At 35.2% G+C, this 21,817-nt stretch overlaps 1 protein-coding gene and 1 pseudogene across 20 annotated transcripts in view; both read left to right on the top strand.

Moving 5' to 3' along the window:
* The window catches only part of ERC2 (ELKS/RAB6-interacting/CAST family member 2), a 941,255-nt gene that overhangs the window by 319,223 nt on the left and 600,215 nt on the right, over window positions 1-21,817 (top strand). For all 20 annotated transcript variants that reach the window (XM_011371814.2, XM_011371813.2, XM_023537617.1 and 17 more), the window contains exon 5: window positions 11,367-11,522. In XM_011371814.2, coding sequence (XP_011370116.1) covers window positions 11,367-11,522 — 156 coding nt within the window. The remainder of the gene's footprint in view (window positions 1-11,366; window positions 11,523-21,817) is intronic.
* Window positions 6,366-6,484, top strand: LOC111746619 (annotated as a pseudogene).

A 21,817-nucleotide genomic window follows, 5' to 3' on the forward strand; every position in this document is an offset into this window, starting at 1 on the left:
TACAATTTTTTTTCTATTCTTGTTTTCTTTTTTACTAAACTGAGAAAGCTCTAAAGGGAAGAAAGTTACATTATTTATGAAAATTGAGAATTGAGTCTGCTGCTTACTGCTTCTCTGAGCCTCAGCTTTCCCATCTGTGAAATGGGACCACAATACCAGCCTGCATAGGGTTGTGGTGGGGATCAGAATCGATTAAGGCATGGTAAGATCCTGGCACAAAGCAGATGCTCAAGGATTCCTTTGCTTCTTCATCCCTTCCCTTTCAGTCTGCAAATAGAGTTTTACCTGTAAAAAAGAGGTGGTACATTTGAGCAGGGACCACCAGAGAGAAGGAATTTAACAAGCTCACTTCAGGCAGAGTCTTAGGTCTGAATACACACATAGTTTGCTTGCGGAAAGACTTTGAAAGCATCTTTGAAAGGAGAGACTGACCAGTGGAAAAAAAAATAGCAACTCCCAGTGAGTCTGTGGCATAATAAATGACCTGGGGACTAAGCTTTCTGGTTGTTGGGCCTTTGGCAAGTCACTTGTCCCCTCTGACTCTCACTATTTTCATTTGGCAGATGAAGGAATTGGACTAAGTGTCCTGCTTTCAAAATTCTACCAAGTCTGGAGGTTTTGTTACTGGCAATTTGGACTCTCAAAGGGCCTGCCAGGGGTGTCTGAATTGACACGACAAATCTTTGCTATTTGCTTCATCTTGGCCAACCCTGCTCAGGCCAGCAGCCTCTCCCTTGTTGGTGCTCAGGTTCCCAGCTTATTGTTTATTTAGGGATCGCAATTTCCTTATTGGCGTGCGCCCCCACCAGCAGGGCTGAGAAGTCAACCACAGGCCTCATGTGAACTTCCCCTTTCAAGTTTCAGTAATGACAGTGGGCTGGCTGTCACATGTCTCATCCCTAAGGCATGGTCCAGTTTCCACATCCATCAGGCCGCACTGGTGACTTGGGGTGGCCTGAATTCCTCCACTGCCTGTTGCTTTTTCCATGAGACAAACTGGTTGAACGTAGAAGGATTTGTGGTATGTTTTAGAAATCCTAAGAATGAGGCCCCAAACCAGGGCTGTTGGGAGTGTTGGGGTGGTGGTTTAAAAGAAATGGGAAGAGCAAGTTCAGGTTGCTAGAAGGCCAGAAGGGTGAGCTTTGTCACCCAATCTTTTCCTAAAGAGAATTGGAAGAGAATAGAGTGGTCAGATGTCCATCTTTTCATGACTCCTTGAAATTGCAAAGCAGTATTTTCCTGACCCTCTGGGAATGCAAACCCTCTTTGTATTCAAATATCTGTGAAAGATGATGTCCGATCCAGCCTAAGGGAGGGCATGGATGCCACACGGAGGACTACTCTCTCATTTGGAAGCAGTTTCTGAAATTTCTTCCTCCTCTTTCTTTCTCTGAAATTTCTTCCCCCTCTTTCTTTCTCTAAAATTTCTTCCTCCTCTTTCTTTCTCCCCAACCTTTTCACTATTTTCTTTCAACCTTGCTCTGTGACCTTTTAAAGGCTAAAAGTACTATGTGGAAGAAAGGACCAAGATATCCCAGCTTCTAGGTTCCCACCTTCTCTGAAGTCAGTCTCTCTTGAGGTTGGCCTGGGGACAGCAAGGTCCCAATATATGACCTGCTCTCCCCTATTCAAGAGAAGGCTTTGTGGAGGGAACCATTCCAGATTATTAAAGGTGTTAAAAAATGATTAAAGAAGACAATTTAGGTGATATAAACAAATTTTATTTAACACGTTATGGAGCAGATGGTTTCCATTTGGGGAACTGCAAAATGGGGTCAAAGGCAGGAAGCTTTTATAGGATAAAGAATAAAGAACAAGGATGAGAAAAATAGAAGATATCTTATTGGCTGGGAGCACATACTCAGCCGTGTTTGGGGAAATAAGTATGGAGCCCAGACATGGCTTGGTACTTGGGGATTGGCTGACTGGATACACAGCACATTTCTGGTCAAGTGGAGCATTTACAGAGACATACCAGTTTTAGTTTGCTGACATAGTACCCTGGGCAGAAGCAGCTCCATCTTGGGCCTAGAAAGTTATTTCAACAAAGGGAAAATCTTAGGCAAGTTATTTATCTTCTGTAGATTTCCAGATTTTAAAATGGGTAAAACAGGTACTTAATTCATAGGGTTAGGGTGAAGATTAAATGACATTTTTTCTAGCAAAGTGCTTGCATAAGTAATCAGTACACATTAGCTATTATTGTTAACTGCATTTTTAATACTAGAATGGAGAAATATTGCTTGTTTCTGTCCCATGCTATTCCTTTCTGTGTATTCAGCTAATGCAACTATATTTATATTTTAAACATAAACAGGGAAAACAATGTATGTATAAAAAAAATTTGATGTACTTTTTCCCCCCTAACCTGAGGAACTTACAAGTACAAATTTTTGTGTCATCCTACTCACCTTCTGAGATGGAATATTTTTGGGTGAGGCCAAGTCATCAATAGTTTTTACTCACTCCCTAGATGATTCTAATATACCTAGTCCACAGACTGGCACTGGGGAGCCTCTGTATTAGTGTGCATCATAGGCACATGGAAATAATTTTGGATTAGCCAGTGTTCCCTTCCATGCTTTGGGGATATAGAAAGGTCTCAATATTAATTAAAGCAGCTTTCTACATAGGGTGGATATTTGGCCGAGAGGCACAGGTACATCTCCACTGGTTGTTAAAATATTGTAATACATCTGTGATTACCCCAAACCCCAGGTTCCACCCCGCATACCACTACAGTATTTCCACTGAGATCCCCAAATTCAGCTACTGGCCCTGCGGGGACTTCTCAGACCTGGTTCCAGTGTTCCAGGTGGTGTCTGTTTTGGTTGGTTCTTGTCCTGTGCTATACTGATTCTTGAAAGACTCAGCAATCACCTCACTCTATGGTATTTAAAACACTGGGGTTCAATTTCCAATTATGATAACTCCACTGAAACTGCCTTCATGTCACTAATGATGTCCTAAATTTTTTCTTCGTCTTTAGTCTCTCCAAACCTTTGATTTCCCTTCCTTATTGAAATTTTACTCTCTTGTTTTCTGTGACTTTTTCAGGATTTCCATTATTTTTCACCCTTCTTTCTTTGGATGATTCTTCCACTTTTTTTTCTCTCCTTGATGTTCAACCATATCTGAGAATTTCTTTACCACTAGACTGATAATCCATCATCTCTATTGTCTCAATTTCTATTTTAGCTTCTGTTTATATTATTAACTTCCCAAAGGCCATCTAATCTCTCTCCCCCTCTCTCTCTCTCTTTTTTTTTTTTACCAGTTATAAATGGCTCTCAGTCAGACCTAAGTACAAAGTCCAGACTTGATTCTGAAGACCCATTATATTCAGCCTCCCTTTTCTTTCATTTCCAACTCCTCTGCAACTAAAAGTGATCTATATTTTTTAATTAGCCTTGTCTTCTTACTCCTCCTTGACACATACTCAATACTTGTTCTCTTATTCTTTCAACTCATATTATTAAATATTATGTGTTGGTTACCATGCTGAGTTCTCTTAACTTCGTGTGTATTATGAATTCTGGCTGGAAAGAATTTCACCCTCTCTATTATCATCTTATTCTTATCCATCTCTAAACCCCATCATAGGCTCCTGCGCTTTCTGGAGATTTCTTGACTCTACTGTGGTGGTATTATCTGTTTTTGAGCTCTCTCTCTTTAGATTTATAGAATAGTATATCTGATTGTATTTTGGTTTTACCTTTCATACTATCACTTGTGTATTATGGTCTTCTGGCTACAAATGACCGAAACTCTGCTATTGTATTCTAGAAGTAGATGATTCAGACATAGATGTATCTAGCTATTCAAATGATATTATAAGGGTCCAATCTTTTATGTAGACTCTTAATACATGGAATCAAGGAAGGTCACAACTAGCCACAGGCCTGTATTTTCTTTATCATTCCTAATCTTAGAAAAAGAGAAACATAAACTCAGAAAAGGAAAGGCCCCTGTTATTTATATCAGTCTCTGAAAAGAACTCTTACTGGCCTGATTGTATCCTAAGTTCGTTCCTGAATCAGTCATTATATCCAGAGGATCCATGGAACTTGCCAGAGGGCAGAGTCACACATCAAAACTCTATTAACACCACAGGGATTTGGGGAGATGTAGTTCTCAAAAGGAAAAGAAACTGAGCAGATTCACAAAAAAATTAATAGATATATGCTACTGCTAGAAACAGGAAGGAAAGTAATCTTTATAGAGCATCTACTGTGTGTTAACTGTTATCCTGGAAGGTTTACATGTCACTCATTTAATTCTTATAACAACCTCGGGTTATAGGATTAGCAAGGTTAAGAACATGCTCACAAAGTTAAACAGGGCAGACTAAAAATAGAAGCTACTGTCTTCTACATGTGGACTTCAGAGAACTGACGAATAGACTTATGATAATAATGACAAACCTTTATTCTTCAGGGAGAGGTTCTATAATAGTACTTTGCAATTATTATATATCACTTGTAATTTTCTTAACATGTTCTTGAGCATGGGCCGGTTTCAGAGAGGTGTAGTATCTTACCCAAATATGTAAAAGCCTGAACCAGGATTTGCATTCAGGTTTGTGACTCTCTAAGGGTCAGCTGGATTGTTTTATCTCTAGCTCTTTTTGTTAGACTTGAGTTCATTAACAACAACAAGAAATTCGTACAGGGAGATCAAAACCTCAAAGGTCACACAGTATCCAGCAAGAACCTCTAGAGACACATCTTCTGTCTGTTGGTCATTAGTAACGTGCACAGAGACAGCACGACAGGAAGGATGATTCCAGGGCATGGGTTTCGTGAAGAATGAGTCAGAAGTAGGAAAACGAGACCATGAAAAGAAACATCAAAGCACCCTAATTACTTTTAATGTGAACTAGTTCAGCCTGATTCTGTGCTTGTACATTTTGCTACAAAGAATTAGATACCATCTGAACAAACAGACAAACACAGAAAGAAGCACCACCACCAAAAAACAGCATGTCCCCGTCATCTTCTAATTTAGGTCATCATCTTTTTATAGTTTGATAAGGCCCAAGAAGACGAGTTTTTGATTTTTGTTTTTTTGTTTTTCCTCCTAATGTGGCTTAGGCCCAAGTCGACTTTTTTTTCTGGTGTGCTTAACTTGGATTCGTATACCGCGGTTAATCCCACACAGTAAATCCTTCCAAAGGCAGGGCATTACTCAGATAGCCTAAGACCAAGGGTTGCTCAGTTATGTTTGCAACTATAGTTAGATGATTTTTAAAAGTTAAGGCTTCAAGAGCCTCTGTGGTATCCAGTAATAATAGTCTAGAATTTTATTCTAAATAAAGTATAATATAATTATGTAGGGATGTTTCCTGAACATTAGATCACGTCTTCTTTAGACCAGATTGGCCCTAAATTTGTTGATCAACGTCCGTACTGATATGTGATCACAGTGAGTTTCATGCTTTGTAAAAAGTGCTTGTGTTTTCTTTCTTGGCCTGATATTAAAAAGAAACAAGTAATTCTTACTGTATTTGAAAGGAAAGCACATTGTGACACTCAGCAATAACATAATTGTTACCGTTTGTGACTAAATGATATTGCTTTTTCGATGTTCCACCCATTCACCATTTTAGTGTTCACAGTTCCTAGAGAGGAATTAAAATCTCTTTCTTGCTATTTAAGGGGACCATAATGTTTGACAAACATAAAAAGGGTAATAATTGCATCCCGACTGGCAAAGATGCTCCAGAAACTTTACTCCCAGGGTTGCTATACACTTATGCCAAGTTAGATGGCTCTTGAGAGTAGGTTCATATTTTTCTAAATGTACTTGGGCAGTAAAGTTGTTCTAGTCTCTTCTGCATTGGTCAATCTTGTTCCTTGAATATTCCGGACACTTGCAATCATTTAGAACACCCAGTTCACCTGAGGACCTTGTGAAAATGCAGATTCATATTTAATAGTTCTGGGTTGGAGCCTGAGATTCTGCATTTCTAAAAATCTCTCAGGTAATGTCAATGGTGCTAGTCTGTGGAAAAATACTTTGAGTAACAAGGATCTGGACTGTACTCCATGTTAGAGAGAGAAGGATGCCCATGAAACTCATTGAGATCTACCTGTTATCTCACACACCTGGCAAAGTGACTGGTACCCAATTGATGTTCAATACATATTTACTGAATGAAAGAGAGAACTCTCTGTGTCTAAGTTTACTGTCAACTATAGAAGATATGTCCTAGAAAAATCCAGAGAATATTTTTGGAAAAAAGATAAAGTAGAACTAAAGTAAACTTATGTCACTCTTCCCACCTGACTTAATCCTCATTGCTATAGTCCTTGCACTCATGGGATAGTGCTAATATTCATGGCTGGTTTAAGAATCAGCAGGGTGTCTATGGCCATATTACCCTGAACAAACCCAATCCTGTCTCATCTTGGAAGCTAAGCAGGGTCGAGCCTGGTTAGTACTAGGATGGGAGACCACCTAGGAAGACTGGGTGCTGTAGGTATAAAAAAAAAAAAGAATCAGTAGGGTGGGTATATTGGGTAGTTGGCTACTAAGGGTTCATTTCCAGTAGTTGTTTTACTAGTTTCCCATCAAATACCTTTACGCATCTTTTAAATGATGTAAAATAGTCTTGGGTATGCATCTTTAAGTAGGAGTTATGGTCTGAAATTTATGTATAAAATGTTTACAAATATTATTTTATGAATATGGGAAAAGAAATGTTTTGAAAGAGATATTCAATTCAGATATTTTTTTTTCTAACTAATGAGGAATGAAGCAAACACATTTCTGCTGTTTTTTTCCCCTCTTGAAACATTTCCCCCTACACATTCTTACAGTCTTCAACCAAATTATAGTGTAAAAGCAAAACAGTTTTATGGTTGTCCTATCTCAAGACTGTTTGAAAAATGTCACCTGAGACATGAAATGGTGAGTTCCAGGAAAATGAGAGTCTAAGTGTTCTTACACAGCTCTGGGCTTAGAGCAGACTCTCAGTAAAGCACTTTTGAGTGGCAGGAGCTAACAAGGTGATTTGGATATTTAAGCCCCCAATTGTTTTAAATTGGATGCAATTATGGCAAGTTTTCCATTAAGAAATCCAAATTATTGTTTTGACTCTTCACTTTTGTAAAAAAAAACCCTGAGCTTAACGTGATTATTAAAGTCCTATTTTTCCTTCTAAGAATTGACTTCTAGAGGAATAATACTGGGAAAAAATCAAATTAGAATACTTTGCTGCAGGACTTCCCAGAGCCATTAATGTTAATTGTGCATTGGAAATTTCCAATAAGCATTTCTTAAACTTATTTGACCCTGAAATCTCCTTTTCATAGAGCATTTAGATTTTGTGGACTTTGGGAAAAGCTATTCTGTGTGGTATTTCATTTTCCCCATCTCTAAGGAAGGCCCACAATTATTTGCTTCCAGAGCTTGCTTATTTGTGAAACATAATCAAGATGAACATTTCAAAATAATTACATAAGTTATTTTAAAATATCATTTATAAAAATAAACATGTTCAGATGAAGAAATCTGTGATAATTGGGAGCAAAATGTTGTTCTACCTTTTGAAAAAACTTTACTTTTTATCATGTTCCAGCATATGTCTTTATTTAAATTTTTTCTCCCTGTTCTAGATCAGAATAGAGTTATTGAGCATGTGCATTTAGTATCTATTCTGAAAGGCAACATCCACAAACCACATTGAGCTATATCATTGAGACTAGTAGTTTCCTTGCATAGTCCTCCATAAATATAAGTAAGTTTTTAGTCATTATTTAGTTTTAGAGATTTTTAAAAAAGAAAAATATTCTTCTCCCGAAATTCCTCAAACCGTGGCAGTTGAGAAGCTGTGACCATGGCAGCCATTTTATTTGCCTTTATTTTTCATGCTTATATCTCCTCATAACATTCCCTGGTTCAACATTTTGAATATCTTCTTGGGCACAATCAATACACTATCTATCTAATATATCTATGTATTTTGCATATGTTGTCCTCTCTAGATGTTAATGAAATTCTCCTATTTCTTTTTCTATATGCTCATGATTTCAGGTATGAGTTCTGTTGCTCTTTTAATTGACTTCTTATGTAAGAATAGAGGTATTAATAAGGACAGAAAAAAATAGACCCTTATTAAAGTGACTTCCACAATACCCATTTCTCTCTTTTATTTTTCCTTTTCTTTCCTCCTCCTCTTCCTTCTATTTTGGGACACATATGCTAAAGGAAAAAAAAAAATTTTGTGAGGAAAAGGAAAGGTGTTGGTTAATTTAAGAAAATTAGTAAAAGTTAAAAATATTATTTTCAAAATGTGTAGCTGAGATGTTTATAGGTCAAGAGGATTTACTATGTTAAGAAACTTTGGGTCAACTCTGTTCTGATCTTTTCTTCAGCAGTATGTGATTTTTTTTAACGTTCAATGAAAAGCTCCTTCTAAGTCATATAGAAGTTGGCAGTTGTAGTCATTGCTAACTAAAGAATCCAGGGTTGACTGAGGGGAAAGCTAAGGGTTTCTTCTCCTCTAGATTGAGAGCTGAAATTCTACCAAGTGTTATCTTGGTAGAAAAGGTAAGGTATAAGATGTGAGGACTACAAAGTGTATTGCAGTACACACACACATTTGTACATGTAATATATGTGTAAACATCCATCTGTCCATACATACATACATACTTATAAATATGGTTACTTTAGACTTGGGACTAAAATTCCAAGAGATTTTATGTAGGAAAATCAGAGATGTTGGTCTTTCCTTTCATACTTAACTTACAGTAAACTCTTATAAATATTCTACTTAGATATTTGAGAATCTCATTAATAGCCAAGTTGTATCTCAATAAAGAGAGGAAATCTACATCATATTGATATTTATCTTTATATATATATATATTTTTTTTTTAAAGTAAAAATATAATCGTAAGGCTTCCATGGGTATAGATAAAAAAGTTAATGGGTATCTCTGGATCATGGGATTGTGGATAATCATAATTATCTATATAGCTTTACAAGTTTTTTTTAAAAAATAATGAGCATGTCTCAATTTTATAGTCAGAAAAATACTGATTTAAAATGACTCTCATTTAAGAAAGCTCTTAGCTTTTAGAAGTTCTTTTCCATAGCTTTTTCGTTATTGCTGCTCTTTTTATCTACAGAGTTCTTATAGCTCAGAACTCAAATGAGTCACTAAGGACAACTCCCTATATTCGTCAGCTTGAGATGCCATAACAAAATTACCACAGACCAGCGGCTTAAAAAAAAAAAATTATTTTCTCAAAGTTCTAGGCTGAAAGTATAAGATCAGGGTACCAGCATAATAGGGGTTCAGGTGAGAGCTCTCTTCCTGGCTGGCAGATGGCCGCTGTGTGTGTGTGTGTGTGTGTGTGTGTGTGTGTGTGTGTGTGTGTGTGTGTGCGCGCGCGCGTGCGTGTGTGAGAGAGAGAGAGAGAGAGACAGATAGACAGAGAGAGACAGAGAGAGAGAGACAGAGAAACAAACAGAGAAACAGAGAAACAGAGAAACAGAGACAGACAGGGAGAGAGGGAATGGGGGAGAGGCAAGGAATGAGGAAAAAAACAGACTTTCTTGTGTCTATGAGGGTGTTAATCCCATTATAAGGGCCCCATTCTAATGACCCTATCTAACCTTGACTACCTCTTAAAGGCCTCATTTTCTAATACCATCATATTAAGGGTTAAGGCTTTAACATATGAATTTTGGAGGCACGCAAACATCTAGTCCATAACACTCCCCTCCACTCAAACTGGAAGTATACAAAATTTCTAGAAATTGCATCTGAAATCGAAAAAGACTGGCAGGCTATACATAAAAACATTAATTAGAGGGGATTTTTTCCATTTTCTATGAGTTTAAAGTATATTATTTTTATAACTGGAAAAAATGCAGTAAGTATTATTTTTAAAGGAAAATGGAATACTACAGAATGTAACATTCCATAATAATCTTGCAGACTTCAGGATCTCTTTTATTTCATTTTCTTGGGGTTTTTCTGAGAATTAGCAAAAGCATCTCTAGTACTTAGAGCACTTGGATCTTGGCACATAGTGGAGCTCAATAAGTAGCTTTTGCTGCTCCTCATTTTACTTTTAATAAAAGATGACAGTGTTAATGATAATTATTATATTACCACATGAGACATATCTTTGAGTATATATTATAAAAAAGTAAAATAGAAAATAGCCACAAAGTCAGGACAGACAAATTTGTTGCTAAGTTTTTAAAATAAGTTAATTATAAATTGAATAGCCTATTAAATGTCTTTACTTTTGGAACTCTTGATTTTTTAGATTAAAAAGATGAATTGTTAAAAAAAAATGAGTTAGTAGCTCGTTTTGAATTAACATTCAGTTTTAAATGTAATATAAGCTCCTTGATTTCGTACAATAAAATGGCAGGTGGATGGTGATAGTGAGAAAACTTTCCACGTGTTTCATTCCAAAGACCGATTTGAGTCTAATGCTCAAGTTTGGGGAGTGGTTCTTTACCCTATAAGAGCTCTCCTCTACTTTCTAATGCATCATTTCTTATTATGCTCTATCTTGTATGTAGAGTCTCTTATTTCCTTTTTTTTTTTTAAAAAAAAAAACAATCTCTATGGTTGTTTTTTCTCAATTAATTTCCACATTCTAGTTTTTTGACCCTGTAAATCAATAGGTTAGAAATGTCCTGTAAAGTAGAAATGTTTTTTTTTTTTTTTTGCCATGCAGGGAGCTGACTGCTTGCCAAATAAATTATGACATTGTGATATATTATTTCCAGTTGCTATAAATTTTTAATATTTAGTGTATCAGTCATACTAAGTCAAGTTTCAGTTACTTAATTTCACTTCTGTCTATATATTAGATGAGAATCCTTTTTCCCATTAGTAGATTTTAATTTCCTTTTCACTCACAGTCAAATTCCAAGCATGCCTTCTAAAACCAGCCACATAATATACACATGAACAAACCGTTTTTGTGTTTACAAGTAGACCCAAGAATATACACTGGTAAACTATGTCCTAAATCATAAATTTGTCCATGTAAATCATTTTTAAGTTTTAACAGTTTAGATCACTTTTTATCACTGTTGCTTTGATAAATTGATTCCTAGATATTGGACAAACATATCTAGGGAACACTCTGTTGTATTAAGACACGATCTTTATTGAGAGCTTCAAAAAGAATCTCACAAATGAGCCTCAGAAGTGAAAAAAATTGTTCCGAATTCAGGGCTATGTCTACACCATAGTTAATATGTCACTACCAAAATTGCTTTCTGAAATTGTTTCAATGATACTGAATATTTTTTCTTTTTCTCCTCTCTCTCTCTTCCTTTTCTTTCTTTTTTCTTTTTCTCTTTTCTTTTCTTTTTTTTATCAATAGGACACAAAAATTGCCTCATTGGAGCGAAATATAAGGGATCTTGAGGATGAGATTCAGATGTTAAAAGCCAATGGTGTACTTAACACTGAGGACCGTGAAGAAGAAATCAAACAAATAGAGGTTTACAAAAGTCACTCCAAGTTCATGAAAACCAAGGTATGGTCCAGAGTTATTAAACTTTTATACTCTTAGTATGGCTGGAAAGTTATGGTTTACATACGTACTTTTCCTAAATAACTACCTTAATCAATCTCTTCGATGGTAGGGCCAGAAGAGGCACCACCAGAAGGAGGTTTTATGTGATATCATGAAATATATGAACACTAAAGAAGAATGCAAACATTTTTAGTTCAGAAGCATAGGTTCCAAAGGAAATCAAGGAAAATCTTTGGTAGAATTTCTACTCACTAAAGGTTCAGGATTTTCTAAAAAGTTTCTTTGGTCTCTCTCTGTCTTGGGGTTAACATTTATTTTTAATAGTCCTTTATCTTCCCAATTTCATGAGTTTTCATAAGTTAGCTATTTTTTTTTTAAAGTTTCTATATTTGCCAAAATTTTCGTCCATCCCTAGAAGGCGATTTTCTCAAAAGGTGTTGATCTTAGAAGCCAATTTGACTGATCGCAATAGTGTGAAGACATTTTGGTTTTAGCATATTCTTTTAAGACAGATGTGATTTTGAGTCCCAATGCTGCTACTTGCACACATTATTCAACCTCTCTAAGCCTCAGTTTTTTCATTTATGAAATAAGGATAAGAAAAAGAAAAGTACCTATATCATTGGGTTCTTTGGCAGTTCCAGGAGATTAAGCATTTACAGCACTTAATCCAGTAAATGCTAGGCATTGTTGTTGACAGTGATTATTATTATTATGTTGCTATGGAATATAAGATATTATTTTAGTAAATCTTTCCATTAATTTATTTTACTCTTGCCAGTTTTAAAGAATTTGGCTTATTTCAAAATTAAACTGGGCTACAAATGGACCAGGCACCTGAATATCTATTGTTTTTACAAATGCATAATTATTAAATTTATGAATAGCCCCAAATAGGTCTTTTGAGATTTTGAGGTGCTTTTATTTATTCCTCTCTTTAAACCATTTTGCTTTTGTAAATTATAACCACACCAATTAAAAAAATTTTTTTCTACCACTTGCTCTTAAATTTTCTCATTCTTGTTCTAGGTTTTACTCTTGTTTCTTGCCTTATAATATGCAGCAGAATTGCAAGTAATACAGACTTCTGCGAGAAAGCAGTGGGAGTAGGGAGAAAAAAATGTTTAAATGACAGTTATGATTTTTATCTATTGTGAAATAAATGCATACTCATTGCAGAAAATTTGCAAATTATGGGGAACTAATAATATCTAACATCTACTTCTCCATATATGTATGTGTGTGTACCTATGTGTACATCGTTTTTTTTCCTCTAGGGGATAAAAAACAAAAACCGTGCTTACTTATGCCAATTTTCCATTTGTAAGCTGATGTTGAGATTATGACTAAAATTTTGGAACAAGGAGTGGAGATATGAGAAGGAGAATGTCTAGTGGATCTGACTCTAACCTCTTCTTTTCAGGGACTGCCACAAAATGCAGAATGGGTTTTGCTGCTCAGCCTTGCCTTCTGGTTTCATTTTTACAGTCCTTCTTTCTCAGATTGTTGAGCTGAGGTGCAGCAAGCACAGTAGTAGGGTGGCCTGCAGACAATGATCAAATCTCTCGGAATGAAGACCAGAGGCACAGATATGAGTGAACTCATGAAGTTTGGGGGAAATTATTGTTTTAGGTTAACTTTTCCTCCCTACTCTTTCATTTGAATGGTGGGAGATAGGTCAAGCCTCTTCTACAAATGAAACTGCCATGAATTTGTAAACTTAACCCTCACCATGGACTCTGTCCAAATAAATAAAATATTTATATGGTCTTCAGCAAGTTAAGTCATAACCTTTGTTGGCTCGCGGTTGTCTGAGAGACCATCAATCCTTGAGTTAGTTTTAACTTTTAATGGCTAGTTACTTCGAAGGGTTCCAAGTGGTCTGGTCAGAAGAATGTTTGAGGAGAGTCTTAATTGAGTACAAGGTAAAGGCTGAAGACTAAAGCAGACTCTAGCAAATCTCTAGCCTGCCCTTGCTAGCTGCATGGCCTTGGGGAATGACTTAAGTCACTCAACCACACTTTCCTCTTTTATAAAATAGGGACACCACCACCAATCATAGAGAGTGACTCAAAAGATTAAATGAAATAATATAGTTAAAGTGCCTAGCTCAAAAACATAGCCGTTGACCTTTAACAAATACACAGCCAGCTATTTCTTCAGCAAAATGAATTTATTCAAGAACAACAAAGAATTACAATTCAGGAGGTGGAGTCTAAAGTTACACCTCCAGAAGTGCAGACTGTACAGACAAAGAAAGTGGGAATTTTACCGACTTGAGGGAGGGCTGTTGTAAAGGAAGTGTCCATTGGAGGAAACTGGAAGTTCAGAAGTACAGTGACTTTTCATTGGCTGAGTTATGGCAGCCTCCCATTGGCTGAGCTGTTACCGCGGGAGGAGGAATCCTCTTCCTCCTCCTGTAGTAGTAAAGTGCTATCACTTCCTGTGGGAGATGCGAGGTCCGTGTCTTCATGTTGGGGTCAGTTGAGCGGCATGTGCCTTCGAGTTTTCTAGCTTCGCCGTTCCATTTTAAATGAGGTTTTTGTTTATTTTCACATAGCTAATAGTTATGCCCATTATTATCGAAGAAGTATAACCAACTATAATAAGAATGTGTAATTAGACTAATGGGGAAAAATGGATTTCTAAAAATGAGTTCTTATAATGTCATTCAGATATCCCATATAGACTGATAAAAATTACCCAAAAAGTACCAGTACGAGTTAGTTTTTTATACCGTCTCCATTGAAAAAGTGTTCTTATTGGATTGAACCATATTATTTATTGCTCATACTTCGTACCATTACTTCAGTTACTTATTTTTCTTCTACTTTGAGAGGGAAGCTTGATTTCATATTTAAGCCTAGGAATGGCTGAGCAAATCTATTAAGACAAAGCTATTGCTAAGCATTTAGTCTCGAGTGCTTGTGTTTTGTGCTTTGTGAGATCCCTTAGGCTGTGTGAACTGATTCCAGCTGGGTAAAACATTTATCATAAAACTTGTTAAATTTTAGAGCATGGATTGATAGCCTCTAAAATTGGATCACTAGTGTATTTCATGGCCCATTGTGGCCCATTTGAATATTTTTTCTACAAGGTTTATATGAATATATTGCTTGTCAAAATCATCACAGATATCTGAGGAGTTAATTTTTGCAATAGTTGGTTACATACATCGACAGAACAATTGTTTAATGTTACCATTGGTGTCTCTTGAACTCTGTCCATTTTGCAGAGTTGTATACATAGAGCTGTCATTGGTGGAGTTTGAATATTGCAGTCTGCATAGACTTACTAATTGTTTCTAGCACATGGCACTGAGCTAGCTACTGAGGGGGCACCGAAAGTAGTGCATGTTCAAAGTATTTCCAGCTCCCTCATACTGACCACTTAGTTGAGAAAGTAGGAAATATACTCAAAAACTACCCTGATGATTTTATGAGAATTCCCTTCTGGCTGGAGCAACGCAGGTTGTTTAGGTTTAGAATTAGTGTTTTTTGTCTAAATAGTCAGATTGGCAAAACAGCAATAACAGGTCTGGTGAAGAATGCAAACTTTGATCGATGCCAGAGCAAATCTAAAAGGAAGAGTAAAGATACCATCCCACGCCCAACTCCACACAGATAAAGGAGTATGAAGAACTCAAGTCTGTGTGAAATGGCACGTTTTCCAAAAAAAGAAAAGAAACATTTGATTTAAATTGCAAAAACCTAGAGGCTCTGAAACTTACTTGAGAAATGGATAAGTAATTGTTAAACTCATGAGGTTTATGGAGGCAGTTTTAGAAATGGAAATCAGAAAATGACTTTGGATACGAACTAGCAGAAAATGCTAGATTTGAGGCTGAGACAGTTGACTTTACAAACTTGTTTTAATGGTTTCAAAAGACTCAAAGAGTCATGGTAGAGCATTTCAGAAGTTCTGATGAAATGCTGCATAAGGAGGGGAGTCGAATTCTTTGGAAACCAAGCCTGAAATTGCATCCAAATATCGTTAGTTCTTGTTGCTGTTTGTAATGAACATGTAGAAAGCTTTTAAAAGCGATCCAGGGTCCTTTGGAGGGGCACTCTCAGAATGAGCATTTTTCAGAAAGACTAGGCTTGAAGGTGCTCTTTGATCTGAATATTTAACAGAGATCCAAAGTGTGTTTTATCATGATTACTTGGAAGTTTACTATTTTTAAAATAAAAAAAAGATAGGATAAAAAATTAAACCTGATCATGAAAGAAAGCTCCTAAAATTGTTCACATACTTATGTTTTCATTTGCTTATATTTTTAAAATATTTAGCTAAAAATTATTTTTTACGATCCATTGGTGATAAAATTGACTCAGCATTTGATTCCTCTTCATGAATAGGGCATGATCTCAAATCCATTTCAGTCTCAATATGTAATGATTTGCTCCTAGTAGATAATAAAGGCAGCTAATAATACAAACTCATTTTTAGATGCAGAAATATCTTGAAATAGATGATTTTAAAATTTTCAGTGAAAATTTGACATAGAAACAATGTAACTTGTGGTATGAGCAGGAAATGCTGCTTGCATTAATTATTTAGATGAATAAAGCAAGTAGGTTGGAGGGAAAGGAAGTATTCTTAATAGCCACCTGAAAGGGTGTGCACTTCCATTTTGATACTGAGCAGATGGCTGGGACTGGTAGGGCCTCTTGAAAGCTCTGTAATTAAATTAAGTAGCAGAGAAGACCTAAATTGCTTTTATAAATATGATATGATAAAAAACCCGTGTTGTAACATTTTTAGAAGCTGGAAGGTGAATTACAAAAGTATAAAAGCGGAGCTCAGAATCTCAGCTTGTGCTAGGCAGGAATACTAGATGTAGTCTGCCAGGGTAGAAATTCCTGCATCTTACAAGCCCTTTGCCATATGTACATTGCCCCTGAGAACTGAGACTCTGGGAGACCTCCTGAGCTGTGCAATACTTCCGGTTTGAAACTCCATTTTTTACCCCAACTCAGAAGGCTTAGAGGAGTCGGACTGTGAGAGCAGAACTAAGAGGCCATGAAAGCATGAGTTACCTTCAGGAGTACTGTTAAGCCTTTAAGAATGGAATGTAACATAAATAATTGTTTTTCTGATAGGGAAAGAAAGATAGCATCTCCTTTTCTGTACGAGGCTTTGTTCTTGGTCTAATACATTTTTCATCTGCTGATCCAAGTATTTCTATATTAGCCACTCAGTGTGTTTTCATAGTTTGCCAAAGACGCCACTCTACCGTCTTAGATCGCCCCCTTTATTTTAATTTGTAACACGTTTTCTTATTAACCTCCTATGGATTACAATCCTCATAACCCAAACTGCATGATAATAAGCATATCATTTTCTAGACATGAGGGTTGTATCTGCAGTGAAAAAGAAGCTGTTTTACTTGGCAGAGTAGTTTTTTCAGGGTGTTGGTTGTGTCACAGACTTAAGTGGTGGAAGAACTTTCAGACGAGATGAAGTGTGTCTGATGTCCACATGGACTTCATATAAAGCATGTGATGTAATTCCGATTGGCTTTCTTCTTGCCATCACGGAGACAGACCTTCCCCCGGCCTCAGTTCTCATATATGTACGATTGCATCACTTTCCATTTTTATTGAGTTTATGGCTATAAAAGAAGCCAAAGGCATATTTTTATGGAAGAATATGATTTTTTACCCAGCAACTATATTCCCCTTAGAAAAGCCTTTTTCTGTTATTGTCTGCATAAAATATTTATTTAAAATTTACCTCATGGCAGTGATTGTCTGAAAGCTATTTAAAGCAACTGCCTATTTAATATTTATAGACTGAAATAGTTTTATCTTTATCAATCTATTTTTATTGAATAAAGTAGGCATATGAGAACCTGCCATCTTATTCCTTTCTATTAAATACCATTCCATTGATCGAGTTAATGTAATTCAAATTCCTTTTTCAATACCCAACTCCCACGCTAGATTTCTACTCTGATATTTATAGAAATTAGCACAAATCAGTTTTTTCACTATAAACATCATCTTTGCTTAGGCATGTAGAGTTGAAAATTTTTAAGCTTTATTTTCAGATGAATCAGTTTCATATGTGGAATCAACTATATACTATGCTGTCAGGTACAACAACATGTGATTTGGGGCCATACCCACCTCCCCGCCCCTGAGAAGAGTACTGATCACAGCAGATTTAATTTTCAAAAATAATTTTAGATAAGTCTAATCGTGAATATTCTTCTTTTTATTTATATTCTATTGTATGAGGGAGGGAGGAGGGGAGTCAGGGATGGAAGGTGAGAGAGAGAAAGAGAAATTGAGAGTACTTCTTGTTCCAGATAAAAATAGTCAGACTAACAAATCATTAAATTACAACAATAATAATGTAGTTCATGGATTGTGTGTACCTGAGCAATGTTGCCACCTGCTCACACATACCGAGAGCATGTTGATAATCAGTCATGATTCTCTCCCAGTGAACTTTTAAGCATACTAAGGATCATTCTCAAGACTATCTTCTGGCCAGCCACTACCAAATCTTTCTAGTACATTGTATATCCTAAACACTTCTGAAGGTTGGAATCTCACTTAGATAGACAAAATGTGATATATTCATATGGCGACATATCATTCAACAATAAAAAGGAATGAAGTACTGATACCTGCTATAGCATGAGTGAACCTTGAAACACTGTGTAATGTGAAAGAAACCAGTCACAAAGTACATATATTGTATGATTCTATTTATATAAAATGCCCAGAATAGGCCTGACCATAGAGATAAAAAGTGGATTATTGGTTGCCTTGGGTTCAGGATAGAAGATGGGGAATGGAGAGTCATTTCTACTGGCTACAAGGTTTTCTTTTGAGATGATAAAAATGTTCTAAAATTTTACCGTGGTTGTGATTGCACAGACTGTGAATATACTAAACACCATCACTGTACTCTTTAGGTGAATTACGTGGCATGTAAATTATATTCCAATAAAGCTATTAAAAATTCAGCTAATGAAAAAAAGGACCACTGACTTTAAGGGAGTAAAATTGTAATGATAGCTTGACTTCTTATTAGCTTATGTTAGTCAGAAGATAGTGGAATAAAATCCTTATTGTGCTGAGAAAAAGTATCTCTTACCTTAGAAAATTACTTTTAATACGTAGCAACAATATTCAAGGAAAAAAAAAGAATGAAATTTTTAGGCAAAAATTGAGTTTGCCTCCAACAGAACTCCACTAAAGGAAATTTTAAATGATACTTTTCAGGCAAAAGGAGATTTCTTATGGAATATCTGAGAAGCAAGGATAAATAACAAATATATTGACAATGTGGGGGTAAATCTAAACAAGCATGAACTGTAAAATAATAATGATAAGTTAAAAACAAAAGAAGAAAGAACTAAAGTACACGACAACAGTAATGTGTAGGTGAAGAGAGTGGTGACTGGATTTAAAGTATCTCAGGATCCTCATATTATTCAGAAAGAAGATAAACATATAAATTGAATTTAAACTTAGATAAGTTAAAAATCCAAGCGTGTTATAATTCCTAGGATAATCTAAAGATTAGAAATAAATACCATAAACAAATGAAATAAATATAAATAAAAGTACAACTTTGAAATTAGTAAAGGTAAAAAATAGAATGAGAAAAAAGTCATTCAAAACAAGAAAGAATAGAAATGGTAGTACATATAGAAAGCACAAGGTTAGATGGTCGAAATAAAATCACATATATCTGTAATGATAATAAACGCTCCACTTAAATTTATCAGACAGGATAAAAGAATATGGGTATATGCTATTTACAAGAGATATCTGCAACATAAAGTTAAAGATAAATTAGAAACGAAAAAGACATGCTAGCCAAATATTAACCATAAGGAAGTTGTTGTAGACTTTAAGGCAAAGAAACCATTTTTAGAGCTAAAAAACTGGCAAAACTACATGGAAGAATTCATTATTTCACCATTAGAGTGAATATTTTTAACCCATCCTTAAATAATTAACATAAAGATGAAGCAGATTAAAAGATCAAAATAAGGAAGACTTAAACTACTCAATTAAAAGTGTTATCAAATGCCATGCACATATATAGAATATTACATCAAACAATAATTGGATACATTCTTTTCAAGCACACAGTATACAAAGTGCATTTATGATAACTGACCACATACTGTATCATAAAACAAGATACACCAAATTTCCAATGATTAGTATCAAACATGCCATGTTCTCTATTCACAAAGCAAGTAAGAAATAAAACCACAAAGATAACTAGGAAACATGCATGTATTTGGAGTTTAAGAAGCATACTTCTAAATTATTCATGGGTTAAAGAATAAATAATGGAGATTAGAAAATATTTAGGACTGAACAATAATATCAATACTACATATCAAACTAGTGGGACTGAGCTAAAATGATACAGGGAAATTTATAGTCTTCAGGCTTATTCCATATTGAAAGAAAAAAGGCTGAAAATTAGTGAGATAGGCATCTAATTTTATAAGTTAGGAAAAGAAAACATAAGAAATCCAAAAATGTAGGAGGAATGAAATAATTTAAAAGTAAGAGCAGAAACTAATGAAATAGAAAATAAAAATGTTGAATGATCAACACAGTCAAAATTGGCTCTTTGAGGAGCCAGTTGAGATGACATGCCTCTCTGCTGAGATTCATCAAGAAAAATTCTTTATTTTTACTCCTTTTTTCTTGATTTCTATTAGGAATGAAAAAGAAGATATAATCATAGATGCCATAGATACAAAAGCTAAATGGTCTTATGAAAATTTCTTGCTGATAAAGGTGAAAATTTAGATGAAATTAAAAATTCCCAGGGAGAAAAAATCTTTAAAATTGGCTCTAATAATTAGAAACAGAAATATTCCTATAATCAATAAAGATGGATGGAGTAAGTAATGGTCTTTGGAAAGAGAAAATACCAGCTCCAGATAATTTTGCTAGTTATGTCTAATGAATCTTGATGAGAAAAATTTCAATTTAATACAAATCATTTCAGAACACATTATAAAAAGGAACACTTCCTACTTAGAAGACTAAAACCTGACCAAGACAGCACAAGATAGGAAAATTACATACCAACCTTACCCATAAACATAGATAAAAGATCCTGACAAAATATTAGCAAGTTACATCCATTAAAATATAAAAAATATTATACATTATGACTAAGTGAAGTTTTTCATGCTAATGCAAGGAGAGGTTAATATTTTAAAAATCTATTGTGTAATTCATTACAATAACATTAAAAGTGAAAAATATGATAAATCATGAGATGCAGAACAATGTTTGATAATATTAAACATTCTATAATGATTAAAAAAGACCATTGCCAAAGTTGTAATAAAAGGGAACTTTCTGAAACCTAAGAGCACCTATAAAAAGCTAAAGCAGATATCTAACTTAATGATGAAACACTGCAATTCTTCCCCTTAAGACCAGGAATAAAAAGAAGGAGCCACCATATTTCTAGCAGGCCCCTCTCTCTGTCTTGGCCTGCTATGTGGCTATACCAGCCACATGTGCTTTCTTACAGCACATGTTGGAGGATAACTGGATTTTTAATATGTTGGCTGGCTTCCAGCAGGAAGCTGAAACTGACATTCTTTCTACAGGCTGGGGTCAGAACAGCAATACTTGACACTTTTGCTGCATTCAGCTTGCAGAAGCAAGTCACAGTCCAGCCCAGATTCAAGAGGAGGTTAAATAGACTTTACCTCTAGTTATGAGGAGCAGCATGTGTGTACAGGTAGGAAGAAACTGATGACAGATAACTTTGAAGATCATCTGCCACAGCTCCTATCAGACTGGCTAGTGATAAAAGATATTGGCAAAAATGTAGAGTGGTTAGCACACTTGCACAGTGCTTAACACTATGAACATTAATATAACTGCTTTGGAAAATATTTTTGTCTTATCTAGTGAAGTTAAATATGTGCATACTATGTGGTCCAGCAATTTAACTCCTAGATTATTTTTGCTATGTGTACCAGGTGATGTGTATAAGAATGTTCAGAATAGCACTTTCTGTAATAGCAAAAAAACCTGGAAACAAATTCAAATGTCTATGAACAGCAGAATGGACAAATAAATTGTAGTTAAGTCTTAACAATGGAATACTGTTCTTCAATAAAAATAAATTGCACATACAATAATATGATATAATATTCAAGACAAAATTATGTAGAAAAAAGTAGAGTGCTAAAAAAACATACATAGCACAAATACAAACCTAAATAGTATTCAAAACTAAATAGTATATTTACAGATGCAAAATTAAATATGTTATTTACAGAT

This window comes from Pteropus vampyrus, unplaced genomic scaffold, assembly GCF_000151845.1.
Source record: "Pteropus vampyrus isolate Shadow unplaced genomic scaffold, Pvam_2.0 Scaffold195, whole genome shotgun sequence".
Lineage (NCBI taxonomy): Eukaryota > Metazoa > Chordata > Mammalia > Chiroptera > Pteropodidae > Pteropus > Pteropus vampyrus.